At 43.6% G+C, this 25,902-nt stretch overlaps 1 protein-coding gene across 1 annotated transcript in view; it reads right to left on the bottom strand.

Moving 5' to 3' along the window:
- The window catches only part of LAMA3 (laminin subunit alpha 3), a 255,409-nt gene that overhangs the window by 102,204 nt on the left and 127,303 nt on the right, over positions 1–25,902 (bottom strand). Inside the window, exons 22-32 of the mRNA XM_037031991.1 lie at positions 23,922–24,019; positions 23,301–23,454; positions 15,661–15,821; positions 12,442–12,550; positions 10,645–10,742; positions 9,625–9,763; positions 5,746–5,872; positions 5,523–5,662; positions 3,894–4,009; positions 2,518–2,729; positions 1,364–1,571 (exon numbers count right to left, since the gene is read on the bottom strand). Of these exons, the coding sequence (XP_036887886.1) occupies positions 1,364–1,571; positions 2,518–2,729; positions 3,894–4,009; positions 5,523–5,662; positions 5,746–5,872; positions 9,625–9,763; positions 10,645–10,742; positions 12,442–12,550; positions 15,661–15,821; positions 23,301–23,454; positions 23,922–24,019 (1,562 nt within the window). The remainder of the gene's footprint in view (positions 1–1,363; positions 1,572–2,517; positions 2,730–3,893; positions 4,010–5,522; positions 5,663–5,745; positions 5,873–9,624; positions 9,764–10,644; positions 10,743–12,441; positions 12,551–15,660; positions 15,822–23,300; positions 23,455–23,921; positions 24,020–25,902) is intronic.

The raw sequence follows: 25,902 nt of genomic DNA, 5'->3' as shown, positions 1-25,902 counted from the left end.
CAACACCGGAAGGTGAGAGCAAGGCATGGGACAGGCTCTCTCCTAGACCCTTTAGAAAAAGCATGACACAGTCGAGACCTTGATTTTGGACTTTTAGCATTTAGAACTGTGAGAGAATAAATTTCTGTTGCTTTGAGCCACCCAGTTGGTGGTAATTTTTTTATAGGAGCCACAGAAAACACTACAACTGCCTTCAGGCACCAGCACCTGAAGCCCCTCCTGACTCTCACACCTCGATCACAGGGACACTGACCCCGAAACATCCACGTGACTCGGTGTGTGTGGCGGGAGGGGAGTAAGTAGGGTGGGTGGTGAACCACATACTTTCTCCTGCCTACTGTCATACTGGCCCAGATTTTAGAAGCTCTGGCTACATAACCCACTATGTAATTATTTCCAGCCTCTTCCTCTAGGACATTGGATCCTATTCTTCATCCCTATCGCTAGTCTCCAGTCCTGCTATCAGGCTGATCACCTAGAATCATGTGACACCGGCTTCTAGTTCTCAGTGCAGAGCCTGGCCTACACCTGTCTGAGCCAATGTTTACCATTTGTCTCTCAGCAATTGTGCATTGGACTTACCGGTGTTCCTGAGGGCAGCCCCATCCTCAGGCAGGTTTCCCAATGTGTACCTGCCCACCCTGTCTCCCCCCCACTCCCAAACAACACCTACCGAACCCCCACACTGACTCAGACAGGTATAGGTCAGGCTCTGCACTGAAAACTAGAAGCCAACGTCACACAATTCCAGGTGATCAGCCAGATCTCAGCGGCACTGGAGAGTACTGATAGAGGGTGCAGAATAGGGTCAGGTCTCCTAGAAGAAGCTGGAAAGAATTACGTAGTGGGTTACATAGCAGAGAAACTGAGCCAGTAAGGCAGCAGGCAGGAGAAGTAATACAGTTCACCACCCCTTCCAGCTGGCCTGTCTGAGTGAGAGAGGCAGGCCGGAGGATGTCGGACTTTGTCACGCACTGTCCTTCAAGAAGGCTTGCAGCTAACCCTAGAATGAAGGTTTGGAGCCCATCTCTGAGTATGAATGGATAGCCGCCCACCACAAGGTGACATATATCAGTAGAAGAAACTGATAACTTTATGCAGACATTTTGACACATATGATGAGAATGATATTGGAGTGAATGGGCAAGGCAGTTTGTGGCCTCAGGCAACTGGCCATCTGCCCACCCAAGCTCCACTGGGTTACCTGAGGGGACAAGTTACTCCACACATGTAAGCCATTCTGAGTGGGATGAACACAGACGGTCCTCAAATCCATGAGAAGTGGGGAGTAATGACTGGTGTGTGGGCAGATGACATGTCCCTTCCCATAATGGGACCAACAGGTCTATCCACCTGAGCTCACCTGCACTGCCCATGGTCCCGGTCGCACTCCAGGGAGCCAGGCCCAGCAGCAGTGCCCTTCCTGGAGCAGTTGCAGCCTTCGCATCCAGCCAGGGGGTGGAAGCTAAAGGAGTGTGCATCACACACCTCACACTGGGGCCTGACTGTGCGGGGAGGGCAGAGGCACTTGCCCGTCATCTCCTCACAAAGGCGCCGGCCACAGTTGCACGCTGCCCAGGGGAGAAAGAGATGTAGTGTAAGAGTAAGATGCTGTTTGATGACCTCTAGCAAGACTGTACCAACTGCCAGGGCTTCCAGAAGCTTCCAAACGGTCTGGGAGAAATGTTTTTACTTTTCCCTCCTTAGGGCACGGCTGATCATAGGCCTTTTTTAGGGCCAAGAGCAACCCCATCACATGCCGCTGGTGTGTCCCGGGTATGATGCAGTGTGTGAAGGCCAGACTGGCTCCACGGCTGCTACTCAAAGGAACCCCCAAGCTGCCTGTACCTGCCACTCTAACGTGAGGCCTCCCATCCACCAGAGGGTTCGCTCCTCACGGGCCCCCTGACCTGTCTCCACATCACCCCAGTGCACTGAGCCCACGGTCAGGGCTCGACTCAGCAGCAGGGCCCCCTGAGGGAAGGGCTGGCCTCCGGTGGGGACTCTGTGTACACCACACCTGCCCTCCTCATGGCTGCCACACAGCCTGCGCTGACCCTACGTCTCAGGCAGCAGGACGGTCCTCAGATAAATGTCCACAGGATTCTTGTTCAATGAGGAGTGTGCGCTCTGACCCCGCCTTTCCTCCCATCTCAACGTTGGTGGGGTTGCAACATCTGAAAAGGCTTCCTCTAGGAAGGAGATTGAACTGTCCACTGTTTTGATGCTTAAGGCTACTTACACGCACCTGCTTTGCCGAGTGCGTGGCTCACATCCCCTGAGGAAAAATATTCATTTTGCTGCTTAGAGTGTGGTCCACAGACCAGTGGCTTCGGCATGATGAGTAGTGATTAGACACGCAGAGCCTCAGGCCACAGTCCAGGCCTCCTGAACCAGAGATTGCACCTCTACAGGATCCCCAGGTGGGTCTCCGGCCCAGTGAAACTGAAGAAACCCTGCCCCAGGTGAGCATCCTCCAGAGGGACCAGAGGCCACCTCGGACGGCCGTGCACTTACGCTTGCAGTGCGGGAATCCGTAGTAGCCGGTTTGACAGCGGGTACACTGCTGCCCTACGACACCGGGTCGGCATGGGCACTGCCCGCCCTCTGGGCTGCAGGGATGGCCAAGGGCCCCTGCGGGGTGGCACTCACAGGGCAGGGCGCCCTTGTGGTAAAGGGCCACCAGGGACCTGGCGGAGTCCTTACAGAATCTGGAGGCTGTCCGGGGGCTGTGGAGGCAAAAACGACCTACGGTTCTATCCCAGGAGGTGGGCCCAGGAACAGCCCCCACCTTCCCCTCCTCACCTCCTCCACCAAGCAGGGTCTTTAGGGAGGGACTGCGACTCTCGGTCCGGGGAAACTGAGAGAACACCCCATCCCTGCACTCACAGCCCCCTTCCCCTCCAACTGTCCACTCCAGAACACCTCACAAGACTGGTGGTGGGAACTTTAGTGGCTGGGATAAAAGGGTGAAAATTTACCTGTAGAATGAGTTGTATGATATGAGAACTGTATCTCAATAAAGCAGTTACAAAAAAATTACACCTAAATGTGTGATGATACACCAATAACAATAATGAGGAAGAGCCGGTGAATTGCCAACATTTATTGAATGTTGCATGCTAGAAGCTTTTCCTACCTCTCACTTTACCTCGCAACCACCAGTTAGGCCTAAGACCCATTTCACAGACAAGGCAACTGAGGCTACCAGAGGTTAAGCAATATTCCCAAGGCCACAGAGTTATAGAGTGGCTGAGCAGCATTCAAATCCATAGCTATTCGACTTCAGGGCCTTTGCTCCTAATATTTTCTATACAGGTGGCTTCTGCCTACCAGGCTGCCCAGAGCACCCAGGTTCTTCTGCTAACCCACAGTGGGCCCGTGGGTTTGCAGAAGAGAACAGGACCTGATAGTCAGGGTTGTACTTGGCTCTTAGCATTCAAGGACTCAGGAGAGAGGACAGGGAGGCCTGCCTTTCTGTGACACTCCTTGCTTAGCCAGATGACAAAGCAGAGTAGAAATCAGGGCTGGTTTGGCTCCCAGTGGAGGTGCCCTGTGTGGCATCTTTCAGGAATCTGAGTTGGACAGCAGGAAGCAGCAAAGAGGAAGAGAAACCCCTGAGCAGTCTGCACATCCCGGTTTGGAGGGTGAACCTCTGTCGGGACCACAGTTGAGGGCGGGATGTTGCCCAGATGTGCATGACGAGGCCTGTTGTTGGACAACATGGGCAGAGAAGAGCACCCTCTTCCCCAGGCCCGGACTCCCTGCCATTCCCTCAGGCACAGAGAGGAAGAAGACAGACCCAAGCGCCAGCAGCACCCTCAGCCTTGCTCTAGGCAGGAATGCGGGAGAACCCCATGTATTCCAGGGCCTTTCCACAAAGTAATACTTACTCAATATAAAAACTACTTCCTCCACAGTTGGTGGTAAACTCAAATGACTTGTCCACTGAGTTCCTGTGAAGTATCTGGTAGTCGTAATTCTCTGCGGGCAGCAGTAGAACACGGACCTAAAGGGAACAGTGACCATGTCTTTGGATTTCCAACCACAGGGCGCACTGCCATTATTCTTTATACTTTCTGTACTGAGATCTGTGTTCTCTATTGCTAAACCCACGACCAAATGAAACAGGCTTCGTGAAAAAAAGAATCACAAGAACACTCCCACGCTAGCATTAAAGGCTCAGTCTGTGATCCTATGTAGGAAATGATCATGTGTTCAAGGCAGAGCCCTGGACCACCTGCTCAGCGAGCAGCAGCCCGGGATGCTGGGCAGGGATGGGAGAGCTGACGGTGAGGCAGGGGCCCATCCAGATGCCCAGGACCCGGGGGATCCATGCCCGGGATGCCCCTGGATCTACGGGGGTTGCTGTTTTGTATTTTTGAAGGTGAGCAAACCAAAACGGCAGGACCAATGGTGAAACTCATACCATGGTTTGCCCTTGAAGTATATATCATATCAGACACTGTATCGTGAATTATTATTGTAGCCCCGGTTTTAAAAGTCCTGCCTGGTTCTCTGAGCCTATATAAATGAGACTGTGTTAATAACAAATATAGGAAATTTCAAATGTCTTCGTCAACTATTCATTTATGTACGGCTTACAGAGAGACTATTGGTTTCATGTTATTCATTCAATAGGCATTTGCCAACAACCATGTTCCAGGTGGTGCTCTAGGCAACAAGGGAGACAAAATAAATAAAGTCACCCCACCCCCATCCTTAGGAAGATGTCATTCTCAACAAGAGATGGAGCCAAGAGCAATGACATGAGGGCCACCAAGCAGGCCCTGGGCGATGCTGCCTGGCTCTGTGGAAGGCTTTATGGGCATTAGATGATTGTGAGTCCATCAACCAAGGTAACAAACAAAGGGCACCTGGGCCTGTGCAGGTAACAGGCTAAGCTTGAGACACTTGTGAGATCGCTGATGGTAGAGATATGCAGTAGATGGTCCCGTGTGGGGTCTGGAGCCCAGGCAAAATCAGAGATGAGTGCACAGACGTGGGTGTCACTCTCACAGAGGACAGAATAGAATTAGCAGCAACAGAGAATGTTACTCAAAGAGAAATGATAGAACAGGAGCTCAAGGTTTCACCCAAGGGACGGCAACCTATGGGGGCAGTAGGGGAGAGAAATCACAGAGGAAGCACTCGAGAAAGTGGGGGGGGGGGGACAAGAGAACGTAGCTATGGAAGGCACAAAAAGAAAGTTTTAAGAACAAAGGCATAAAATGCTTCAGAGGGGAGTGAAGGGGGACTGGTAGAACATAAGACTCTCACTCACCAGAGCTTATTATTGGGAAGTATTTCTTTCTATTTATTTCTCTGTTATTCCAGTTTCCGTTGATTTTAATTGTCACATACTTTTTTGGGTAAATGGTAATTGTCAAATTTAAACATTTTTTTTTGTAAATATGACTTCAATTGCCTGGAGGAATTATTGTCTTGAGCCAAACAGACACACAGAACGGCTGATCAAGGCAGTCATGTGAAGAGCAACCTGAGGGACAAGCAGAACTCACCAATACTAAGGACTTTCCTTCTGGAACCTTCACAGTCACAACCACTTCAGGCTCTGAGATGTCAAACTCAACCTGGTCTCCAGCAATCACTTGGTCCTGGCAGCCAAGCACATGGGGGCAAAAGGAGGCACGGAAGACACCTGGGCAGAAAGAGGAGGTCCTGTCACACCACTGCAAGGACTACTCACACAGGTCACCATGGTGCCACCTCCCTGCAGCTCACCTGGCCGCAGCTGCCCTCTGTCCACGGACACCTGTGCAGGAAACGTCGGGTGCACTGGCTGATAAAAATGGATGACGATGACATACCGGCCCCGACGTGGCACAAGTCCTCTCAGAGTCACTTGGTTCTAGGAGAAAAGGGAGGGAAAAAATCCTCAAGCTGCAGAACTATGAATAATTAAATTCACAAGATATTTTGAGGTTAAAAACCAAAAAACTGAGGCATTACAAGTGAAGTAAAAACTTCACTGGAATGTTTACAACAGCTGTATTTGTACAAACACAAGAAACAGCTGTATATTTACAAACACAGAAAACAGCCCAAATGTTCCTCAGTCGCAGAACAGATAAACCAACTGTGGTTCAACCATAACAGTTGGAGAGAGTGGAATTTGGTACAGTCACTTTGGAACACTGGCAGTTTTGCCAAAGTTGAACATATGACTAACTGAGGTCCTAAATACCTTCCCAAGAAAATGCATATGTTTGTCAAAAGACTGTTCATGAACGTTCACAGTATTCAAGTACTACTTGTAACCATGTAATAAAGAGTCAGACTCCACTTTGCATGTTTGCCCACTGACGGTTTGCAAGACCACCATCACCTTCTTGCCCTTTGCCCTACACCTGGATGAGCCAATCAGAAAGCCCAGGTGCCCATCCCTTGGCACAGGCAGGAAGTTCAAACCACACAAATTCTAGCCCATGGAAGAGGGATCCCTCCCCCTGAACTCTCTCCCCTCCCCTCACACCCACCCAATCACACTGAAAACTGGAGTCACAACCACCCAATTGTTCAGGATTGAGTGCGAGCCCTGCTCTCCCTAGAAGGTCTATGTGAGCAACAAGTCTTTTCAGATCAGCAAAAAAAACAAAACAAAACAAAACCAAAAAACCCTACAAAAATAACAACAGAAGTTTATCCTCATCTTTCAGAGGAGAACTGTGACTCACGGAGGGCAAGTAACTTACTGAAGGCTGTATATTAACTAGGTAACAAAACCAAGACTAGAACTGTATCATACTGATTTCAATTCATTTTCCTCTGCTATTTTCAGCTTCTTTTTCCCATACAAGACCTTACTAAATTTTCTCTCTCAGATCTGTTAATTTCCTAATTGATTCAATGAAAATGGACACAAACCATCTCTAGTGCTATAAGGATATAATATCATCAAAACAAACATCTTCTTGTGACTTTGTTTACAGTGAAAAAATGCTCTAGATCTTTGTGCTCTAGATGATTAATCGATTAGTATTGATTGGGAATATTCTTCCTGCAAGGCATTGTGCTTGTGCAGCTGGTGATATCAAGAAAGTTGTTAGCCACAGAAGCTATTCTAAAGTGCTTACCCTCCAACTTGGGAAGATAATAAACTCAACAATGTTAAATAGCAACAGCCCATGAAAATATGAGGTATCACAAGACGGGCCATGGGAAATTGCCAGTGCTTTAGACAGAGATGCAGGAGGGAAAGAAAGAATCAGGAGGGTGTGGTCGTGGACAGGAGTAACCAGCTGCCTGCACCTCTGGAATCCTCCGTCTGAATTTACTGGGAGCACTGTTAAAACACAGGTCCCTGGATCCTCTGTATGTCCTCCTTGGCGAAGTGTCTGTTCAAGTCCTTTGCCCATTTTTTAATTGGGTTGCTCATCTTCTTTGAGTAGAGTCGTGTGAGTTCTTTGTATATTTTGGAGATTAAACCTTTGTCTGAGGTGTCATTGGCAAATATGTTTTCCCAAACTGTTGCTTCTCTTTTTATCTTGATACTGTTTTCCTTAGCCATGCAGAAGCTTTTAAGTTTGATGAGATCCCATTTGTTTATTCTTTCCATTATGTCCCTTGTTCTAGGGGACATATCAGTAAAAATATTGCTGCGTGGAATATCTGAGATTTTCCTGCCAATGCTCTCCTCTAGGGCTTTAATGGTTTCCCAGCTTATATTTAAGTCTTTTATCCACCTTGAATTAATTTTGGTGTATGGTGTAAGTTGGTGCTCGAGTTTCATTTTTTTGCATGTGGCTGTCCAGTTCTCCCAACACCATTTGTTGAAGAGGCTATCTTTACTCCATTTTATGTTACTGCCCCCTTTGTCGAATGTTAATTGACTGTAGAGATTTGGGTTTATTTCTGGGCTCTCTGTTCTATTCCATTGGTCTATGTGCCTGTTTTTATGCCAGTACCAGGCTGTTTTGATTACAGTGGCCTTGTAATACAGTGTGATATCAGGTATTGTAATCCCTCCTACTTTGTTCTTCTTTCTCAAAATGGCAGTTGCTTTTTGTGGTCTTTTGTGGTTCCATATAAATTTTTGAAGTGTTTGTTCTATGTCTGTGAAATATGCCATTGGCACTTTAATAGGTATTGCATTGAATCTGTAAATTGCTTTGGGTAGTATGGACATTTTGATGATGTTAATTCTTCCAATCCATGAACACGGTATATGTTTCCATTTGTTTGTGTCTTCCTTGATTTCTCTCTTCAGTGTTGTGTAGTTTTCTGCATACAGGTCTTTAACCTCCTTGGTTAGTTTTATTCCCAGATATTTTATTTTTCTTTTTGCTATATCGAATGGGATTTTTTTCTTGATTTCTGCCTCTGCTGTTTCATTGTTAGTATACAAAAATGCCTTTGATTTCTGGATATTGACTTTGTAACCCGCTGTTTTGCCAAATTCATTTATTAGTTTGAGCAGTTTTTTGGTAGAGTCTATAGGATTTTCCATGTACACTATCATGTCATCTGCAAACAATGACAGTTTTATTTCCTCCTTTCCGATTTGGATGCCTTTTATTTCCTTTTCTTGTCTGATTGCTGTGGCTAGAACTTCCACATATGAAAAGATGCTCGATATCACTAGCTATCAGAGAGATGCAAATCAAAACCACAATGAGATACCACTTAACACCAGTCAGAATGGCTACCATGAACAAGGAAACAAACAACAAGTGTTGGAGAGGTTGTGGGGAAAAGGGGACTCTAGTTCACTGTTGGTGGGATTGCAGACTGGTACAACCACTATGGAAAGCGGTATGAAATTTTCTAAGAAAACTAAAAATGGACCTGCCTTTTGACCCAGCAATTCCACTGCTAGGAGTATATCCTAAGAACCCTGAAACACCAATCCAAAAGAACCTATGCACCCCGATGTTCATAGCAGCACAATTTACAATAGCCAAGAGTTGGAAGCAACCTAGATGACCATCGGTAAATGACTGGATCAAAAAGCTATGGTACATTTACACAATGGAATTCTATGCTGCAGAAAGGAAGAAGGAGCTCCTACCCTTTGCAGCATCATGGATGTAACTGGAAAGCATTATGCTGAGCGAAATAAGCCAGGCAGTGAAAGACAAATACCATATGATATCACCTTTAACAGGAATCTAAACAACAAAACAAACAAGCAAGCAAAATGCTACCAAAGACACTGAAATACAGAACATGCTGACAGGGTCCAGAGGGGAGAGGGGAGAGAATCACAGGGGAAAAGGGGAAGGACTCACATGAACAAGTATAAAGGACACATGGACAATAACTAAGGTGGGGGGCAGAGATGGGAAGGAGGTGGGGAGCACTGGGGGGGGGCAGGGCTGGGAATACAAGAAAGAAAACTGTACTTGAACAAGAGTTAAATAAAAAAATTATCAGAGACCTTATTCTCAAGAAATCAATGAATAGAAAAACAAACAAACAAACAAACAAAAAAACCCCACAGGTCCCCAGGCCCCTCCTTCAGTTTCTGATTCAGTAGTTTTGAGGCAGGGCTTGTGAATCTGCATTTCTAACAAATTCCCAGGTGATGCAGAGGCTGCTTGTTCAGGGCCACACTTTGAGAACCACTAGTTTAGAAATAACACATTTGGGGGAGTGTCCTACCTGAGGTGCTTCCAAGGTGACACCAGTAACCACATCAGCAGAAGGTGAAGGATCCTGGGGATGGGGAGAACCATTGCGTGGGACATCTAAAATGAATGCTGCTGGAGGAGTTTGGGGGGACAGAGAGAGGCAAGCAGCCCTGAAAAATAGAATATTTTGAAACCTTATTTTAAAAGTCACCTAAAAAAGGGAGAACTGCCCATTGGTGAAGATATAGACATTAATCATAGGAGTGTGAGGTTCAGAAGGATCCAGTCTTGGGGGAGCCAGAAAGCTGCAGCCATCTTTACATTGGCCAGTGCATTTCAGTGACTTCTCAATATCATGAGCTAAAACAGAAAGAAAAAATCTTAATTTTGAGAGAAGGTAGACCGTCTAGAAACTTACGGGAACTTTTCTTTCCAGAACCAAAATTAATTATTCATTGAGATCAATGCAATGAAACATTATTATTCACACCTCTAAACATCACTGTTGACATAAAACTATGTAAAAAACAAAAAGCAAATACACACCATTTCTTTGGGCATGTCCAGATTCCATCGCCTTGGCAGTCCACAGTTCTAGCTATATGCACACATTTTGACTGTGTTTATAAATTATTTCTGAATCTACATCACGACAGCTCTACCAAAACCTCAGTAAGTGTTGATTAGCTAATTCTCGTAGCACAGCTTGAGGTGGGTCATTATTTTTCATGCCTTTTTAAATGAAGAGGCTCAGACACAGGACTGAAGGATCAGATCAAAGTGAGCTCAAAATAGAACACAGAGTAACTGCCCACAGGAGCTGGGAGTAACTGTCTCCCCGAGGCGCTACTGTGTCAGCTTCCTGGTATGAGAGGATTCTGGAAAGAGTTCTGGGGTGAATGATGTGCCTGTTTGTTTTTCTAAATTCATCACCGGCTGTTAGCAGCTTGACCTAGGATCACTTCTGAAGTCAAGTATATAGTTGAAGATTTACAAGCATTATCGTATCACTCAGAGCATAAATAAGGAACTGAGGAAGAAAACGTATTACCTTTGATTAACAAGTGGCCCATAACTGGCAATGCATTTTACTTGAGGTTTCAAATATTCAGTTGAGAATTCTTCACTGGGTATGAGACAAATTTGATGCTGTCAAGCAAATACAATGCAAAAAGGTAAATTGCAGTTATCAGCAAAACCAGTGGTATGGTGAAACACATGCTTTAAAAAAAGCCATTAAGCAAAAACTTCATCCAGAGAAACTATACTTGTTATTTTAAAGTAGTAAAAACTGCATGATGACGATGCTATTCCCTGCGGCACCATTATGTGCAACAAACCCTTTTTACTGTTATTCAAGGCGAGTGACTAAAGTGCTCTTGGAATAATTATATATAAGTAAACAAAATCATATGGAAGTTCAAAAACAATTTTTTGTCAGTGACTTTTGGCACCTTTTTTTCTTTCCTGCCCTGAGCAAGATGCTGGCTTTCCAGACCCCTTGGCTGAGGCGGGGCGGGGTGGTGGGCAGCCGGGGAGCCTGCTCTTCAGAGTGAGGACTGCTCCAGCTGCAAATTACCCTTCTGAATAGGAGATGACTCACATCTCAGGTACAGCTGGGTTTCCTTGAAGGAACTGTCTCCAGAGCTAGTTTTTGAGGCATACAAGTAACTCAGTTTTTAATTTTCTAATATATTGCATTTTAAATCAAGACTGAATTACCAGCTTGCCATAAATCTATTCAGAGCAAGAACAAACATTTATATCGAGCATCAGCTGTAAGTCAGGCACTGAAACTGGGGGGATCCTGCAAGACCAAGAAAGATAGCACCCTGCCCTCATGGAGCTTATAATTCTATCAGCCTTGACTCTGAATGATACTCGACTGTTTCAAAAAGGACAAACTTATGTTTCGAAGATAAAGATTCAGCTCTGTTGTAACTTCCAAAGATGAAAAAGTTAAGATTCAATTGGATAGTTGTGTTTAAAAAGATATTTATAATTTTAAAAATATAATCTTAAATGATCATATTCCTGAGAGAGTGATTTTAAAAAATTGAATTCCAGGTACTTTTCAGAGAAACCTCAAAGGTTTTAATACTGTCAAGCATAAATATATACAATACATTAGAACAGGCTGCCTGGTATTTCCCAGGGTGTGATACATGCCCGTTGTCAGCAGTAACAGGAAGTTACTTCATCCCTACATCATCTTATGCTCCCTGGGATATTTATTGTAAATCTGACCACCCCTCCCTAGCCCAGGGCTCACTGCCTCTGTCATAACCCTCAACGTTTAAATTGTGCTACTAAAAGGGTGGCCATGAAGCAAACGTGGCATTTTTAATCTTAATAGTATACATCAAATTAACTGAGGAATGCTCTTTTTGAAATAGAGTACCAATAGTCTGGGAAAAATACCAGATGACTATAACCTTTAAAATTCTGAAGGAATTTGCCAGCAAGTTAATAGTTACAATAAATAGTAAAACGAGAAAGAACATAAAGAGTGAGAAATATATTTCTCTATACCAGCAATAATAATAAACTAGGTAATATAATGACAAAAGTTATTTCATTCATAATAGTAACAAGGAATAAAAATTAATGAAATAGGATTTTGTGAGATGTGCTCAGATTTGAAGATTAAACTTTATTGGGTGTCATAAAAATGACCCAAACAAAGAAGAGGCAAGACAGATTTGTAGATAGGAAGAATAAACATCATAGAACTGGCAATTCTTCACAGGGCTAATTTTATAAGTATAATAAAAACTTAGTCAAGGTTTTATAAGCTTTTTAAAAACATTGATATCAACTGAATGCTTCTCAAATCCAATGGGCATACCAGCAGGAACTGGGCCAGATGTGCTTTGAGCCGAATGTCTGCATCTGCTAACAGCTCATGAATGGCGATGCGGCTCCTGCCGTCGGTCACCGCGCTCCGGCAGAGGACACTGCAAGAGGAAACAGTTTTCTTAGCCTGGCTCCCCTGGTCTCCCTCACTTTGTGTCTTCCTGTGGGGTGGCTGATCACTCTTCCGTTTCTCCTGATTTACTGCAGTGGGCAACAGAGAATTTTCCTGCATGATGAGTTTGACTGGATGCAGCTCACGATCAGCAAGGGAAAAGGACCTCTCACAGTGGTCCCAGCTGCACCTCTCAGGCAGAACACCTTGCTTACCTTTTCTACTGGCTTCATAGAATATGTATTCAATACTTTGTTTAGTCATTAGAAGAAAGAGACTGGGGGTCAGTTATGTCTGATTTTTAAGACACAGCTTTCTCGGAAATTTACCAACATCCTTGGCACTCTGGGTAATTAAAGTTGCCCACTGGCCTAGCAACCACCCATCTCATGCCACATCAGTGAGTGTGGCTTGCCTTACACAACGCTGTGAGATACCCAGAGTTTGCCTCTGGAAGGCTACTCTGTTCCTCCTCATCTTTCCTTCCTCGTTTCTATGAGCGGTACATCTTCCCTCCATCCCATTAGGTCATGTGCAGAGTTTAGGAACATTTAAAAGGTCTCAGTGCTGAACCAAGAATATAATGTAATGGTAAAACCCATAAAGGAAGTACTTCTTGAGTGACATTTCTGACTTCATACTGTAGAGCAACTTTTCTGTCTATAAATATAATTTGGAATGAGTGACATACTAAAATAAAATTACCATCTCTGGGAAATACAGGGTGTGACAAAAATAGGTTTATAGTTGTTTGTATGGAAGATAATAAAATAATTAAATAATAATACAAGAATAAACCGTGCTTTATGTACTCAAAACTATAAAGCTACTTTTGCCCACCTTGTATTTGAAATAATTTATGCAATGACTTTTGGGGTGAGGATTAAATTGAAACAGCATAAACATGGTTTGTGGCACAGATTAGAAACTCAATAAACAGTCATTTTCTTTTCCTTTTTGCTCGTGTGTATGGAGGTATGAGTGGTGTCTACTAAAATGCATTCCTTTTGGATTTGAGCATAATCCTGGGAATTAAATGTGCTAAGTGATTCACTCAGGTTTAGATTATCCTTATCCTCGGTTAAATTCTTACTAGGACTAGACTAACAGTAACAACCGAATAGAGTAAGTCGTTAATTATCACCTCTCTTATGGAAGGCAGATTGGATTTATCACAGGACTATGTTGAGAGATGGTATTCCTACTGGGGCCACCACTTTTCTGCTGGGATATTGTGTGTGTGTGTGTGTGTGTGTGTGTTAACAACCTAGAGCTCAGTTAGGACATGCTGGTGGTAAAAGTTCAGACCTCAGACCTCAGCGGGAGATGCTGCGATGTTGAAAGGGCCTGTCATTTGAAATAGGTTGTTATGGGTCAAATATTTTCCAATTTCATATTTTTGGACTCCAGCATATGTAGCCTGTTCATAATCACTAGTCTGCATGACAGGCAAAGACGAGAAAAAGGAACTATTTTAGACAAGTGAGTAATACCCTGGGGCCTTCCTGGGAGCGGTCAAATACCATAAAAGTGATTCCTGGTCTAGTACAATACTGTCTTGGAACTCATATCATGGAGACTGGAAGTGGAGAACTTTGGTGCGGTCTTGTCCACAGCCAAAATGACTTGCTGAGTATCCTTCCGTTCTTCCCCCTGCGTGTTGTTCAGACAAAGGTGAGGAAACAATCCTTATGGAATCCGGGAAGGGTGTTTTTTCTTCCTTCGGTTTTCAAACCACTCCTCTGCTTGGCTTAGATATTCTCAGCCTCTTCTGAAATAACTCAGAGAGCTACCAGGGTCTGCAGGAACGCTTCCTTGCGTCCCCTTAGCCTTCCCTACTCTGAATCTCATGGAGTAGGGGTCAGGCCACGTGACCTGGGAGGAGCGCCCATCTAGGGGGTGGACTCGGACAGACAGGGTGTGAAGAAGCCTTGCCTCAGGCCCTGTGGCCAACAGTCACCAGAATTCTCGCAGGGAGGTGACCCACCCATCTGGGAGTGTACATTCCAGTGGTTGCTGATGTCACCTACAGATGAAACTAGTATTTTCAAATAATGAAAGAAGACTCAAGGGGACTTTTTTGGCCCATCTGGTGCTCCAATTAAAAAATCCAAATATTATTACAGTCTTTGTTTTTTTAAATCATTACCCCAGAGAAAGGGGTAGATTAGATTCTTTTTTAAGATTTTTAAAAGAAGAAAGCCTTCCTAGTTCCTTTTGGGGGGTTGCTGAGAGTGTGATGTTAATTCAATATCCATTCCATCAAGTCTCTAAAAGTTTCCATTCTAAGCTACTAAAAGTAACTACTTCCATAAGTTCTTTCATTTGCAAAACAGGGAAAATATCCAACTAATTCAGGTCATCTTGGGTTTGACAATAAGCAAGATGAAAGCAGAGACATCCAAATGTTCAAGGCTTTGGCCATGAACTGGGTGGGCTCATTGCCATTCTCCGCCCGCTGCCTCTGACTTCCAGTGCCTAAATGGTATGTAGAACATACAATTAATTTCACATGGAAACATCCTTTGCACTGATTCTTTAATTGAAGCATACCCTAAACATTAGCCTATATTTTGAAATACTATGCCAAGAAAACAATAAAAAATCTTCATCAGAGCTCTTGGAAAAGCTGAACATCAGAATAAAATGTTAAAATCCTTTGTCAAATTATTTTTTTACCTGACAATCATCAAACAGCCATTATCGCCAGTTCTGAAGGGCAAGCTGGGAAGGCAGGCAGACAGAGAGTGAGACTTTTCCCTGCACCACACACCCATGCACTCTCACAGCGTTTGAAGTGAGAACACTGAGCACCACTCAGGGGCGTCAGAGAATGAAACATAAAGGCGGTGCTGCTGCACATGAATCTGAGCCAAGACGTTCAAGAAAACTCAACATTTTCAAGACACCGCCTACAAAGAAGCCTCCCCCTATCCACACTGGGTAGTGGTGTTGGATCACTCTACTAGGCACCTGCTTCTTTTCAAGATCAGCCTCAAAAAGAAAACAACTTTCCAATCCAGATAAAAACCCCAAGTTTCCAAAGCTGAGCTCCTGACTGTTGGGTTACAGAGGAAAACCCAGGGCAGGACTGATTACCTGTACTTGCAGCTGTAGATGTTCACCTGGCCAACCAGGACAGACCCAGGGCTCTCCACGTGCACGTCAACCACAGACAGCTGCTCCGCTTCCGTAAAATACTCGACCACAACCACGTAGTGGCCGACCTGCGGGACCCGCAGCTGCAGGTGCAGTTCCACCTGTGAGAGAGCACGAGCAGACAGACCAGAAATGTACTGGATGCATTTACATAGGTGATGGTGAAAACAGGGCTGAGTAGACACCTGGAAATAGTTTTCTACGTCATCACTATAAGGCAGGTGATCTTCCAGGTAGGGATGCCAGATAAAGTACAGGATGTTTCATTAAACATGAAATTCAGTCAAACAACACATAATTCAAATTTAATGGGACATCTAGTATTTTTATTTTATAAACCTGGCAACCCGACATTTAGGAGCTTCTACTCTTTCTACTCATATATTTGCCTTGTTTCTCAAGGTAAAAGATACTCCACAACTTGAAGTAAAAAGAAATTTCCAATGGGAGATAAGAGAAATGGAAGTATGCCTTGAGGCTCGTTAACTGTTTTTTTAATTTAAAATAGAAACTTTTAATTATACGGATGCAAATAATGTAAAGGGATATACACAGTCTACTCCTTGGGATAGTGATAAACAATAGTTGGCTTTCATACTCCCAAACTATTTCCTGTGTCTGGAAATGCACATGTATGTACTTCAGAAAAAAAGGAAAAGAGAAACTGTCATCAGAACAGACACTTATGGATGTGTTTGCACCATCATGGCAGAGCTGAATGGTTGTGACAGAGACTGTAGGGCCCGCAAAGCCAAAGCATTTACTGTCTAGCCCTTTGCAGAAAAAGCACGCCTGCCCCTGACACCCCCTATTGGCTAAGAGCTTGGAATGTGGAATCGTGCTGCCTCCGGCTGAGTGACGAGGGCTGAGTGACGAGGGCTGCGCGCCTCAGAGTCCTCCTGAGTGAGAATGAGGACGATAGCACCCACCTCTTAAAACCACTGCGAGGACTAAATGAACGGATGCATGAAGAGAGTACTTGGCATGTCGTGAGCACTATATAAACAGCAATGATAATAACTGTGATTATTATCTGTGATTATTATTATTATTAACTGTGATTATTAATTGTGCCATGACCTGCTCTATTTCCTCAGCAGTATTTCATGGGTCTATAGTAGTACACACAGACACACTTCACTTTTCTGATGGCTGCCTATCATTTCATAATGTAAATGTAAAATAATTTGCATAACTAATCCCCTATTCATGACATTCAGGCTGTCTCTAATTTTCCCTAAAACATAGATAATGTTATATGCTCACCCATCTATATGTGCACATCTACATCTACATATACATCTCATTATGCTAGTATGGCTGTAAGATTCCTAGAAATAGAACTTGTGGGTCAAACATATGTGCATATTTAATGCCTGAGCCAACACTAGCACTTTAACCCACTTCAGCTCATAAGCTCGGGCCCAGCCAAGTGTTGCCGCATTTAATTAAAATCCGCCAGTCCCTTGCCTTCAGGAAGTTCACATTTATTCTCCTTTCTTCACAGCTTTGAACCACACAACCGCCATTTTCCACAGTGATTTTTCTATCACTTAAGTAACAGAAAGACTTCCCTTGGGGGGAAAATGTGAATTACCCACACCACTTTTCCATGTTACAGAGTGAAGTACGACGCTGCCATTCGTCCGTGTGGAGTGGTTATTCCGAGCATTTCTCCCCTGGGCATCTCCAAATGAGGGCTTGTCCGTCTTCATCCCACACACAGGCCAATGACATATTGAGTTTTCTCCCAGAAGTTACTATTGGCTGCCGGTTCTCTCATAGCACTATTATAAATTCCTATTACTTTTTCCACTCTGAGTCCTACGGGTATGATTTTTGGAAGATTCGTAGGAAGGGTTTTGAAAATATTTGATGGTGAAAGTAGGTTCTGAGAAACTCAGAGAAAAGATATAAAAGATGGTAAAGAAACTTTACTGTTTGCTGGTTATTATCAGTTATTTATTTTTTAAAAAAGGGAACTTAAAGAAAACCAGTGTCAACCTGGAGGAATTATTCCAATTTCATGGCATGGAACTGCCCTTACCTAGTTACCAGCGTTTCAGGATAAAGAAATAAAAGGCGGACGGATCAAATATATTGCTTACGCAAAGATAACTAGCATGTCTGACGTCACAGTGAGGACTCACAATGATTTGGTCAATATATGCTTGTTAAACACTTGTTCCATGCCAGCCTGTCACAAGGTGGTGGGCGTACAATGGGAAACAAGACAGACTGGGTGTCTGCCCTCAGATAGACTTTAATCAAATAATTATACAACTGGATAAATATGATGTTATATTACACAGATGAGAAATGCTTGGAAGAGGTGCTAAGAGGTGTGCAAGAGCTAGTCAGAGAGATGAGGAGGGATGGGACACTTCCTAAAGAAGCAGCAACTTAGCTGAGCACTGGAGGACAAGACCACACAGGGAGAGAAGAGCATTCAGACAGAGGGAACAGTCTGCAGCAGGAGGCTACCCCACGACATGCAGTGCTGTAGGCCGGCTTATAACATCAGTCTGAGAGAGACAAGGCAGGCCACAGAGGTGAGGAACAGAGCACAAGGGGAGGTTTGATAAAATGGGGAGGTAAGAGTGGCAGCCTTATAGGCCATTAAATTTTTTTTGTCTCTATCCTAAGAGTAGTAAGATGTTATTGGAATGTATGTGTGAGGGCCAGTGGTGACTCAATATTTCTGTCAAAATAAGGATGGTGCCCACAGTGTGGAGAATTGGTGGGTGCAATGGGCAAGGACTAATGTGGGTGAGCTAACCAGGAGGCTACTGCTGAGATCCTTATACAAGATGATGGTGTGTTGAATAAGAAAGACAAATGAAGATAAGTGGAGGTATTCAAGAAAAGTCCATCTTAGAACTTTCTGGTTAAACATGATGAATCAAACATACATATTTATTAAGCTTTCCTCTTAGAACCCCACAAAAGTAAGAGTCAATTTTTTAAAATCATAAACCCATAAGGAGAAAGGGAATAGGAAAGAGGAACAGACCAGAAAAGTAAACAAAAAATTTTGGAAGCTAGAAAGTAAATGATGTTAACTAAGTACATCAGAAAAGGCTGAAACCGAAGTATCTCTGTGGGGCGAGGGGGCTAGAAGAAAATATTAAAGAAATCTCCCAAAGTGTAAAACAAGATAAAGAAACTGGAAGGTGGATTAAAGACAAAGAAATAAATTATCAGAGAAATAACTCAAGAAAATTTCCCAGGTACTGGCATAAAAACAGGCACATGGACCAATGGAATAGAACAGAGAGCCCAGAAATAAACCCATCTCTATGGTCGATTAATATTCAACAAAGGGAGCAGCAACATAAAATGGAGTAAAAATAGTCTCTTCAACAAATGGTGTTGGGAGAACTGGAAGGCTATGTGCAAAAAAATTGAAACTTGAGCACCAACTTACACCATACACCAAAGTAAATTCAAGGTGGATAAAAGATTTAAATATAAGCCATTAACACCATTAAAGTCCTAGAGGAGAACATAGGCAGGAAAATCTCAGATATTTCACGCAGCAATATTTTTACTGATATGTCTCCTAGAGTAAGGGACATGAAGGAAAGAATAAACAAATGGGATCTCATCTAAATAAAAAGCTTCTGCATGGCTAAAGAAAATGGTATTAAGATAAAAAGAGAACCAACTGTATGGGAAAACATATTTGCCAATGATACCTCAGACAAAGGTTTAATCTCCAAAATATACAAAGAACTCACATGACTCCACTCTAAGAAGACTAGAAACCAAATTAAAAAGTGGGCAAAGACTTGAACAGACATTTCTCCAAGGAGGACATACAGGGGATCCAGAGACACATGAAAAGATGCTCAATATCACTAGCTATCAGAGAGATGCAAATTAAAACCACGATGAGATACCACTTTACACCAGTCAGAGTGGCCATCATAAACAAAGCAACAAAAAACAGGTGTTGGAGAGGTTGTGGAGAAAAGGGGACCCTAGTTCACTGTTGGTGGGATTGCAGACTGGTACAACCACTATGGAAAACAGTATGGAATTTTCTCAGAAAACTAACAATGGACCTGCCTTTTGACCCATCAATTCCACTGCTAGGATTATATCCTAAGAACACTGAACACCAATCCAAAAGAACCTATGCACCCCAATGTTCACAATTTATAACAGCCAAGTGTTGGAAGCAACCTATGTGCTCATCAGTAAATGACTGGATCAAAAAACTACGGTACATTTACACAATGGAATTCTATGCAGAAGAAAGAAAGAAGGAGCTCCTACCCTTTGCAACAGCATGGATGGAACTGGAAAGCATTATGCTGAGTGAAATAAGTCAGGTGGTGAAAGACAAATACCATATGATCTCACCTTTAACAGGAACCTAAACAATAAAACAAATAAGCAAGCAAAATATAACCAAAGACACTGAAATACAGAACAGGCTGACAGTGACCAGAGAGGAAAGGGGAGGGAATTTCAGGGGAGAAGGGGAAGAAGGGTTTATAAGGAATAGTATAAAGGACACATGAACAAAAACTAAGAGGGGTGGAAATGGGAGAGAGGTGGGGAGCACTGGGGAGGGGTGGGCTGGGATGGGAATAAAAGACAGAAAACTGTACTTGAACAATAGTTAAAATAGATAGATAGATAGATAGATAGATAGATAGATAGATAGATAGATAAAAGGAAAAATTCCCAGAATGATGGACAGAAGTTTCCAGGCTGAAAGTGTCTGCTGAGAGCCCAGCACCTTGACTGACCCATAGCCTATATGGAGGTACATCCTTGTGAAACTTCAGAAAACAAGAAATAGATGACCCCAAAAGCTTGAAAAAAAAAAGCAGGTGGCATCCATGGAATTGGGAATCAGAATGTAGTATCTCAACAGCAACATTTGAAACTAGAAGTCAATGGGGAAATGTCATTGAATTTTGGAGAGAAATTATTTTTAATCTAGAATTTTATGTCTAACCAAAGTAAAAAATCAAGATTGAGAGTAGAATAGAGAAGTAGTACTTTCAGTATGTGAGGTCTCAAAAAAAAAATGTACCTCTTATGTGTGTTTTCTCAGGAAACCACTGAAGAATCTCTACCCAAATGAGAAGCAAATTCAGAGAGAGAAAGCTCCAGGGTTCAGGATCAAAGAGTATCCAACGCAATGAGACGCAAAGAGTGCCTGGGACGTGGGGCGGCGAGAACCTTCAGGAAAAGGCTGTGCCTCGCGACATCCAGAGACTGCATCCAGAGTGCAGAAGAGCAATGAAGGAGGCCGGCCGAGATGTCTCCACAGAGAAACGGAGGAGAGAGAACGGGAAGGAAGGAAAGGAAGGGAGGACATGTGATGTATTTGCACTGAGATGAAATTCATGCTGTGTCTGAGGTCTGGGGGGAAGAGGGGAAATACAATTTCTAGACAACAACAGAAAGTTGGACATGGGTTTACAGTGGGTAACTAAGCATTCTGAGGTCACGCCAAGTACAAAAAGAAAACAGAATTACTGATTAACTTTAGGCTTTATTGGAAGAATTTATACTGTATTCTGCCATGTATAACGTGCATTTGTTGCCATTTTTAGGGGAAAATAAAGATACACATTATACATAAATATAATAATTATATATATACATAATATATACATAATATGTATAATAATGGGTATACTAATCCTGTGTATAATGTGCTAAAGAACACGGGTGTGCATTATACATGGCAAAATATGGTACTTTAAGAAGAAATGTTACAAGCAACCACTAAAAGATCAGAAAACAATCTTGACCTACCAAACACTCAGGGAGACAGAGTCAACTGTATCAATCAAACAGAAATCCAAAAAAAAAGATTTTTCAAGAAAGAGTAAATTAAAAGCTAGTAAACAAAGTAAAATAATAAAAATAAGGCCAAGTATGCCAGCAGTCACCACAAATATAAATAGATATTTAATAAATATTAAAGTCACTCTTCAAGACAGAAATGATCAGATTATAATATTAAAAAATCTAGTTCTATATTTCTTCATAAGAAACAGAGGTGTACAACAGGTGCGGTCTGACTTGCAAAGATGAACTATCCAGTTCTCTTCCTCCGAGAGAATGAAGAAGGGAGACACAGGTGACGGTGAAGGCCAGCACTAGGAGGTCACACGAAATGGTACCAGAGCAGCCTTCCCGGTGAGTGTGTGAGACAGAGCTGTCCGCAGGGGAAGGAGGCCACTCATAGCAGGTGAGGTGGACAGACAATCACACTGAGAGAAGGGGAGGCTCTGTCCTTTGGTAGGTCACGTGTAGATAGCCACACAAGGCTAGTGACCACTGCATTAGCACCAGTCTGTAAGCATTTGGATCAAACTGTAAAAAGGACTGTTAAATAAAACTGGACAGCTCAGGGCTTAGTTTTATGCATCATACAAATACAATAGCTCAGTGTTGTGGCTCTGGGCTAAGTCAGAGGCAAGGACACTTCCTCATGACTCATTAGCATCACTTCCTGGGGGTTAGCCTTTCTCGACTGTAACTTCTGCTGCCTGGGGAACACACAAACACACATGAATGTATGTACACATATATATATGTATATAGATGTACATGTGCATATACACACAGCATGGGTAGGGAAGGATACAGTGGACTAATTTAGTATAGAATAGAGTGGAAGATCATTTCATTTTTTTTGTGCATATTAATACTGCTTTACTTGTTACAAGCATTAACTATATTTGTAAAATAAAAGTTCTAATAAAATAAAATAAAATGAAGACAGAACTTAAGAATATCCTTGAAATCCTACAACCTCTACCTTGAAAATGTTAGGAATGTAGTTTTCAAAAAGATACACATCTAAAGGTTCAGGAAGAATTAATATCATATATAGTTTCATTCCACAGAAGTGACCCCCCAAATGAATGTTTTCCTCAAAGGCACAGAACAGAGAATGCTGTGGAAAGCAAGGAATGCAAATACCATGAAGTTCCTGCCCAGGGACTTCATTCTGAAGTGTTGCACTGGGTGTTCTTACTGTGACTGTTGATAAACAGCACTTCTAACTCAAATCTTAAATTAGTGTAGTTGTTGTGAGGCTCCCAAAATAAAAGTGATGCCGAGACCTGCAGTGACTTGTCCTCTCAGCCATGAGGGAGGTGCCTTGAGGTGCAGCAGTTCCAGGCTCTGAGCTCAAGGATTCAGCTGTTACCAATTGCCAGGCCTAAGGCGTTGAGCAGTCAGGGAGCACCGTGTCCTTTTAGGGTAAGCCGTAGTTTGGGGACGCCCTTTAGAGAGATCTTGCCCTGAATCAGGTGGGACAGGATGCCCCCCTAAAAGTCCAGGGAATCAAAAGGGAAGGATTCTGTGGTTTCCCATGTTTCTGCCATGTTTAGAAAGTGCTCCAAGACAAATGACCATGGCTCAGTGTGGTATACCACCCAGCCCCAAGCCAAATCAGAGAACTCTGTACACCTTTAATTAATACGTCTGAGAAATCCTTCCAGGTTCCCCTGAATTTAAGAAGCAATTGAAGCCAAGGATTTTCAACAGACACAGATGGGGAGGTAGTGATAGCTTCGACAGTAAACAAAAGACTGCCCCACCTCTCTCCCGCTGAGGTCCGCCATGACTGGGTGTGCGGGGGTGGGCTGCCTCACTGCCAAGGGTCTTGGCTCTCCATCAAGCAGGAAGTGTCTGGCCTCACAAGCCAGGGCACAGGGGAATCGGGTCACTGGCAAATGCTGGTAGAGCAAGCAACTTCAACAACAACAAAACAGAACAGTTACAACTGAGAACAAAACATAGAGCATCAAAGTGCATCCCCAGTGACCCTTACCCAGTCCATTCATTCATCATTCTTCCAACACACTCTTACTGAGTGCCCGCTACAGCAATCAGGAGCAAGTTTCCATCCATATGAGGAATGGAAGAAGCAAAGCTCCTCCCCTCACTGGGAGCATGGCCTTAAGGGTGTTACTTGGGCATGCGTCAGCGTTTCCACACACTAGAGGGTGGGAGTCACTCTTAAGCACCAGCTACTGTGTGCAAAGTGCTTTGTGATTCTTGGTGAGAGATGGTTGACTGCTACACAGAAAAAAAAATCACAATTAAATAACTATCCACACATCCTGCTGTAGTTGTGACCCTAAGACCTATTGCACACCTTTGCACCAAAGTCTCCTAAATCAGAGGACCCTCATGATACACTTGCTGCCCATACTCACTTCTCGTGGGGAGGTCCCACGTGGGCGCATGGCTCTCTGACGGGCAGCTGCAGGGCAGAGGCCTCATAGTAGTCCCTGGGAAGCAGCACCAGGTAGTCCTAGGAAATAAAGGTCAAAAGGACAACTACTCACTTTGATGGTAGCCCTACTGCAGAAATAAAATAGCCAAACATACTAGCTAATTTAACACCTAGGTGAAGCTCACCAGTTAAACTCTCCACGTCAGCTGCTTATTTGGCCCCTGACTCACCGGAACACCCAGAGTCACTCACACAGGTACTTTGAGCATGGGAGATGAGTGCCTGAGAGTGAACCTGCTAATTTTCAAGTCTCAGGAGAAATTTTACTGTCTCTTCTGGGTTGTTTTTAATTCAAAAATAAACAAAGGTGATCACTGTCCATTGGTAAAACATTCCTTTGAAATACTGGTGCCTTCATCACTACGGAACACCAAGTGGCATTTCACGTACTATGGCTTTGTATTCCCAACACCAGAGTGGCGCTCTCCGGGCTTGGTGGGAAAGGTGGTGTTTTGTGATCCTGGTGAATCATAGACTAAAACTGGCCTGCTGCCTGTCTTAGAATGTGAGAGGAAGAACATGTTCCGCCGAGTGTGCCAAGCAAAGCCTACAACATAAATTCAGCCAGAGGCTCTTCAGGACAGAGAACAGCTAGGTTTCTGAGTGGCGGATGGTTTGACAGCTTTGCAGCAATCCTGACATCAGCGCCAACTTGCAGAGGGCAGGGGAGAGGGAATCTTCACAACTGTGGAGAGACTCATACATAGGACATGAAGCTTTTTCTCTCTTCAGAGCCCTTAATTTGTCTAGAATGGAGGAGAGGAAGAATGTATGGGAAGGAGAAAGTAGCAGATGGGGGCTCAGTGGTTGAGTTCAATGGTCTTACTACCTGAATGGGCTTTATTTTAATAATTGTTATTGTTCTATTGGTAAGTTTCCTTAGGTGGGAGCAGATCTCTTTATTTCATAGTTCCCTAGGCCCCCAAAACAGTGAAGGTTGATAATAGGTAGTGGATAAAATATTTCTGAAAATAGGATCATAATATGGAAGGATATATATGAATTACTGTGCAGTCGCACTGACTAAATGTCATGAAAATCTTCCATGTCCAGGCATTAACTTTTATGGTAATTTTCACCTTTCTATTAGTCCAACGTTGTGTACCCATTATTGGCCTCAGTGGAAGTTTTCTCTTCCTCATTTCCAGCATCTGTGAAACATCCTTAAACTTTTTTAAAGCAACCAAGCTTTCTACCAAGAAGATGCAGAACAAACAGGGACAGAAGGGACAGCAGAAACCTTCACGTTATCTGTGTGGGAACCCAGATTTGGAAAGCACCCACAAGGAGAAGCAGCGCTCCCAAGGTATGGGAAAAGCAACCGGGGCTGGCTGGGGGTTAAGGGACTTGCCGGAAGCTTTGTGAACATTGCCGATCCAAGGGGTGGCACCAAAAGGGAAAGTTTTATGTTTTCCCCTCTGAGTGCATGACACCAAGTATTGCCAAAGACTGTATTTTGAAAAGACCCTACTCTGGCAAAAGCAGACATCAAAGAGCAGCATTTCAGCAGTTTTCATCCCTTCCACTCCCCATGGCTCTCTGTCCATTCTATTGATGTTCCAGGACCCGGTCTTCGCTTGATGGAGACTTCCTCCGCCGTGGCCGTCTGCTTGGTGAGCCTCCTGCTTGCACTTGAGGCAGAAGGCAGGAAGGGTGTCCTGGAGAAGCACTGGCTCCTCCAGTTTCTTTCTTCTCTTTCCACCAGCGAGGACTTCACTGATTTTAGGATCGTTTCTTCTCTGGCTTCTTCTGATTTGTTCTGCATAATTCCCAGGGAGACTGGTTTTTTTAGATGCCCTTCTGATTCATGGTGAAAAATCCCCCCAAAAAACTTTTGAAAGGTTGGGACATATGCTCATTAAAGTTTTTGCTTTTGTTTTTTTTGATACTTCAAGTCATTT

The sequence above is a fragment of the Sturnira hondurensis genome, unplaced genomic scaffold (genome assembly GCF_014824575.4).
Source record: "Sturnira hondurensis isolate 20B ecotype Veracruz unplaced genomic scaffold, ASM1482457v3 Scaffold0001872, whole genome shotgun sequence".
NCBI lineage: Eukaryota > Metazoa > Chordata > Mammalia > Chiroptera > Phyllostomidae > Sturnira > Sturnira hondurensis.
Note: the sequence above shows the minus strand (reverse complement) of the source record. Positions and strands in the feature narration are given on the sequence as shown.